Source organism: Echinops telfairi, unplaced genomic scaffold, assembly GCF_000313985.2.
Source record: "Echinops telfairi isolate 266 unplaced genomic scaffold, ASM31398v2 ScPeMD7_7469;HRSCAF=8507_0, whole genome shotgun sequence".
In the NCBI taxonomy this organism is placed as follows: Eukaryota; Metazoa; Chordata; class Mammalia; order Afrosoricida; family Tenrecidae; genus Echinops; species Echinops telfairi.
In genome coordinates, this window is record NW_022111372.1 from 70,726,765 (window position 1) to 70,732,921 (window position 6,157).

The 6,157-nt window shown below is 41.1% G+C and overlaps 1 protein-coding gene across 1 annotated transcript in view; it reads right to left on the reverse strand.

Moving 5' to 3' along the window:
• TTC1 (tetratricopeptide repeat domain 1) overlaps positions 1–6,157 on the reverse strand; it is a 39,330-nt gene that overhangs the window by 14,504 nt on the left and 18,669 nt on the right. Inside the window, exons 4-6 of the mRNA XM_045284858.1 lie at positions 5,425–5,485; positions 4,571–4,683; positions 831–867 (exon numbers count right to left, since the gene is read on the reverse strand). Coding sequence (XP_045140793.1) covers positions 831–867; positions 4,571–4,683; positions 5,425–5,485 — 211 coding nt within the window. The remainder of the gene's footprint in view (positions 1–830; positions 868–4,570; positions 4,684–5,424; positions 5,486–6,157) is intronic.

Here is a 6,157-nt window from a genome sequence, read left to right on the forward strand (position 1 = left end):
CTAAAACAACACCCCCACCCCCCACCAAGTAAATAGCTAGGAAGAGTTGGAGAAAAAGTGATTTTCATATGGGAAAAGTGATTATGTGTCTTCTCCACACCAAGTTGGTTAAAAAAAAAAAGGATAGTTACCTCGCTTGACAGGAAATTTTTTGGGGGAAAATAAAAGAAAATCCAACTCAATGTGATCCTCCAATGTTTGGGAGTGATGCTTTATACATTGGTGGGATGGAAAAAAAAATCAATAAAATTCAAATTAAGATTCCAAAGTCTTAACTCAGTGCATAGAACCTGAAGTAATACCTGAAATAAACTGAGTTTCTCAGCACATTTTTATATGCAGTTTTTGTGGTAAAATTAGGTGCCTCAGCTGATATTTGGTTCGGCTTATACTAGAGTATATATGGTAATTAAAATGATGGGAAGCGGGTCTGGTTGGGTTATTACACCTGAAGACACTTCACTAATGTATTCATTGTGATAGCCGCCCCCAGTACACTGACCCAGATGCCCAAATAGCAGCTACATTCTTCCAGATGAACCTCCCTGGGAAGTGATCAGGAGACTAGAGGAGCAAATTCAATTCCAGAAGGGTCTGTTGCCCAAGGATTTTCTTTACATTGCCCCCAAGTTCACTAATACAGCAGAAACGGATTGAACTAACAATACAAAAGCACGATTGCACTAAGGTGTCCACTGTTTATACCCTGTTGTCACGGCCCCAGAAAAAGGCACACGCATATTAGGGTACAGCTGATGAGAAATCTACCAGTGTGTCAAGCACATTAATGCTCTTGTAAGTCAACATGAAGAAGACAAAGAAGGTCGTACCTTTGCTGCAGTCACCGAGAGCCATCTCCTTCTTGTCCTGAAAGGAAATACAGCATTAGTAAATGCCACCTGAGTTCAAGTTCCATCTTTAGGGGCCCAAAGGTTCAGACATGAGCTGATTGTTACTGAATTACTTACTGAGATTTAGAATGCTCTTCAAATAAGTCCAAGAAAACATGCATGTTACTTCTAAGCTAGTTTAAAAATACACAGACAGTTCTAATCTGAAAGCCTCCTAATAACAATTACAGTAGTCTTAAAAAAAAAGTGTCTCTAAAAATTATTGCACTTAATCTACATTTGTGGGACACAATAGAATGTTGAGATTTGAGTCAGAATCAACTCAACAGCAATGGGTTTAGTTCTGGTTTGTAGTTATTAAACTATTACATTCGAAGTGTACTTTTAAGAAAGTATATAGATGGTCCATCTATTATCACACAGTGTGCCTTGTTGTATAGTCTTATAGACCCTAATTTATAACCATCAATGAAACAAAAATATCAAACACTTTACTACATACAAGATATCCTACCTAATCTAATTTGCTGAATGTAGAAGCACAAGAAGAGCTCTGGTAGTGTGGTGGGTTAAGTGTTCTGCTTCTAACTGCAAGGTTGGGAGTTCAAAGCCACCTGCTGCTCTGCACAAGAAACAGAAGGCTTTTTGCTCCTGTAAAGATTTGTAGCCTCAGAAATCCTTTAGTACAGTTCTAGCCTACAGTATTGGGTTTGCTATGGGTTAGAATCGAGTCAATGGCAACTGAGTTTGGCTTGGAGAAGCATAACAAACAATGGATGTTTTAACAAAATAGATGTCACAGAGACTGAACTAAAGTGAGTGGAAGAAATGATAAAGTAAAAGAGATGAACAGAAGACCTCAAAGGGCAACCTGGAAAGACGCCCAGAGTTAGAAAACCAAAGGGGAAGAACAAGCTCAGTATTTCTTAAACTGGAGAAAAAAAAATTAAGCTTTGAGCTGCAAGTATTGAAGGATTCTCTGGGCAAAATACTGAGTGATGCAGGAAGCATGAAAAGATGGTGGAAGACAAACACAGATACAATGCTGGAAGTGCTCGCTCATCAACACCAAGAAACGTAGAAGACAGAGCTACCTGGCCAACATTCACAGATTCATACTTGTCACTACTAGAACAAAAGTGATCCAATGGAATGTGGAACTTGCACAGGATCACTAATTCCACAAGTAATATTTAGCTGACGATAATTCACAAACGGCTGTCACAGTAAGCCAGTCTGGAAAGGAACTGCCAGAAATTCAAGTCTACTTCAAAAGAGGATGTGGAACAAGGGATGATTTTATTGTGGATGTCAGATGGATCCTGGATGGAAACAAACCACCAGAAAAATGTTTTCCTCTGCGTGATTGATTGTGTGAAAGTATGCAACTGTGTGGCTCAAAACAAATCATAGAAAACATTCTAGAACATTTAATTGTGCTATGCAGAACTTGCATATATACCTCAAGAAGCAGTCCTTTAAATTAAAAAAAAGTTCTTTAAGCAGGAAAGGTGTACATTAGGGTTGTATCCTTTCACCACACTCAGTCCGTACGTTGAACAAGTAATCTGAGAGGCTGAATTAGAGGAAGAACACAGCAACAGAACCGGAGACGCTCATTAACAACGAGAAGCAGATGACACAATCTTGCTGCTGGACGGGAAGAGGACTGAAGCACTTACTTATGAAGAGCAAGCCTGTAGTCTGCAGTGTGGATTACACTGCAATGTAAAGAAAACAAACATCTCCACAACTAGACCAGTAATATCATCATGCTAAATGGGGAAAATATTAAAAGTTGTTAGGATTGCGTTTTACATGGCTGCACAACCAACACTCATGGAACAGCAGCTGCGGTATCAGGTGTACTGCCTCGAGCAAATCTGCTGGAAAAGACCTTTTTATCAGTGTTAAAAATTAAAGAAGTCACTTTTAGGAGTAAGATATGCCTGACATACGTCACAGTATTTTCAATGGACTCTTATGCATGTGAGAGTTGACAATGAAAAAGGAACCCAAAGCACTAATGTCCTTAAGTTATGTTACTGGCAGAAAATTCTGAATGTACGATGGACTGCCGGAAGAACAAACAAATCTGTCTTGAAGGACGGCCAGAATGCTCCTTAGAAGCAAGACTCCATCTCAAGTGCTTTGGACATGTAATCAGGAGGAGGTGATCCTTTGAGAAGGGCATCATGCCTGGAAGAGGGTAAGTGGAATAAAAAGAGGAAGACCTCAATGAGACAGATACAATGGCTACAGCAACGGGCTCCAACTGAGCAGTGGGATGTGGATGGTGCAGTCAGGCAGGGCTCAACACCTGGTAACAGCAACCAGAATAAAAAACGTCTCTATAATCAAACTAAATAATCATGCCATAGTCTAAATGTCTGCAAAATTTTCTAAGAATAGTAAGTGGCAACAAAAAGGATTTCCAGGGATGCAGAACCTTGGAAAGCCAGAGATACTTCAAACGAAATGTTGAGTGTATGTATATTTTTTTGCGGGGAAGGGTTTCCATGGCTTTTACCAAATTCGTAGAGGGGTTTGAACCTACAAAAATTAGAAGCTAACTAACTGTACTCTCTAGCCACAGTAAAACTTTCTTTAGAGTTCTCCACAGATGTGGTAGAGAAAATGCTAAGACCTGAACGTTTCTTAACTCAAGACAAGTCAGCTCAACCCTAGCAATAGCAATACATTAGCATCTGTGGAAACAAACAATTCTAAAATCCAGGAGCCAAATGGTATCGTGTAATTTTTCTGACCTTGAAAGTATACTTAATGCTATTTCAAATCCACTGAAGATGCGGCAAGATGACTTTGAATCCAAAAATAAAATATATGAAGTGCGGCTTACAAAAAACCAACTGTGTCCAAATATTCAAGTGCCCCAACACCCTTTTTAAAATCCTAGCCAACCACAGTGAATTTTGTAGAGGCAACAAAGAACTGCAGACAAAATCAGTGTGATAGTGATAGCAGGTCCTTGTTCTAAACAAGCAAAGAAAAATCTACTTCATGGTTGGCTGCTTTGAGGAACTTTACCCAACCTACCCTTTACCCTTTGCATAAAGAGCCACCGGTGAGTAAGTGTTGTTACTGTGTCTTAAATCATCAGGCAAATAAACAGGCATCGAACCTAACTTGCGCAATCTAAAACGAATATATTCGTATTCTGACCTACTCTAAACCTGACTTGCTTTCCAAGGCTGTCAATCTTCTGCAAACAGAAAATACTTGTGAACTTTTATGTTTAACATCTAATTTGCATTGTATAGGGCAGCACCCATTCCACCTGTTGGGTATTTCTCCCTGTGCCCACCCTTTCAAAAGGAACCCCAGACTCTTGGAAGCTCTTAGTGCAGATTTTTTAATCAGTGTCTTCCTCTGCCTGAGTCTTCACAGTGGCATCTATTTTAGGACATGCTTTGCTGGGTTTTGTGTCACTAACCTGCCCTAGTTTATCTAGTGGAACCTTTGCCAGTCTTCCTTCCATAAAAGTATTCACTCAACTATTTTAAGGGGAAACGTTAACAGTAATTTGGTTCAAGCTTTTCGGAATATTCTGTTGATTCCAAGCTTTTTATCCCTGGGGAATATATGGGCCGGAAAAAGCAGCCATTTCGAGTTCCTAAGGTCGTTTTTTGAAGAGAAGTTACCCTCTGTAAACAGTGCAAGCCCACCTCTCTTTCCAAAGGAGTGGGTCAGACACACACCTGTTTCATCCTTGCAGCAGCTCTATTTGAAAACAGAACAGACCTGTCTGTCTGGAAGCAGGCCGGACACGTGTGAAGGGCTCGACTGTAAGAGCTTTCGGCTTCAACATAATCTGAGGAGCAGGAGGAAAAGGAGTGTGTGAGCTCACGACAGTTTTATTCTTGACAACCTAACGGGTCTCAGCACAGTTTCCCAGTTATGGGACAGGATTCCAATAAAACCACCAGTCACAGTGTACGACAGTGATGGCATGAAAACCACCCCTTCCCCGATTCTTTAGAGAAACAGTCTTTGCAAGTCGTGCTTGGTGGTGAACTGAATTTAGAACACACAGTAAGTGAAAAACCCATGATGCTCAAGACTCTTATAAAGGCCTATAGGTTCAGCTTTCATTTGGCTCATCAGTTCAGCCAGGTGCTCTGCAAGGGCAGGACGGGCAGCAGAAACGGACACTGCTGTCATACAGTCAGCCCAGCGAGACACTAACCCCACCCACAAAACGCCAGGAGACATGTCACGGAGCAACGGTCTCCAAACCAGCATTTGGTAAAAGTCTTCAAAGCAAAATAAGTAATACACATATATTCTCGGCCCCCCAGAGAATTATGGTCCGAGTACTAGGGCAGAATTGCCTTTTCATTTCTTTCTCAGGTTTGGAATATGTAGTACTAAAAAGAGATGTGCTTTAAAAATTAGAACCATTAAGTTTCCACTAGGAAAAAGGAAGCGATGATGGCTAAGCACCAAATCCCCCTTGCTTGCTTCCAACTGTTCTCTGGTGCGTCTTCACAGAATCTGAAACAGGAGGAGGAACCGCGATGACGAGGCATCAACGTGAAACCATCCACCTCACCTCCTTTCTTAAACTGTTCGTTTCCCGCTCCCTTCAGCCGGGTGCTCTCCTCTCGTCTTTTCTGAAAGAGATCACAGAATTCCTGGTAATTCAAGTGGACAAGAACACAGGGACAGTTTTCTTTATACATGCAGGCAGCAGCTTGACTTTTGAGGGCCAGGTTGGTTTTAGCTGTGCCTCAGACAGAACATGGAAAACACATAGCCACCTGGAGAGCCATCAACTGTATTCTTGATATGTAATATACAAACCTGAGGTTTTCTGTGCATGTTTTTTCTTCTTATGTTGCAGCTCTTTTGCATGATGGCAACAGAGAAATCATCTAAGTTTTCTTCTCTCAACACAAATGTAAACAACATTCCCACTAGTGTGGACAGCCTTGTAAACTAATATTCTGGGGTTTTTTTGCTTATCAGTTGCATGACTGTGGTCAAGATCAAGAATGGTTCTAAACTTTGATCTCTTTATGTAAAAAATTAAGCTTTAATAGTAACTTCCTTGTTACTTGGTGTCCTCAGGTCAGTGTGGAATCACAGCAACTCCCCGTGACAGAGTAGAATCATCTCTTAAGAGGTTTCTACTCCCCCCAGAAGAATTTATTTCAGAGACGGCACTGAATCTGCAGCTCCGAGAGAGGGGCATGTCTGATCAGAGCACACAGGAGCAAATCAAGGGGGATGAAGAGAGAGTGGAGCGCATCCTGGCCCACTAAGCCTTGATGACGAGATTCCCG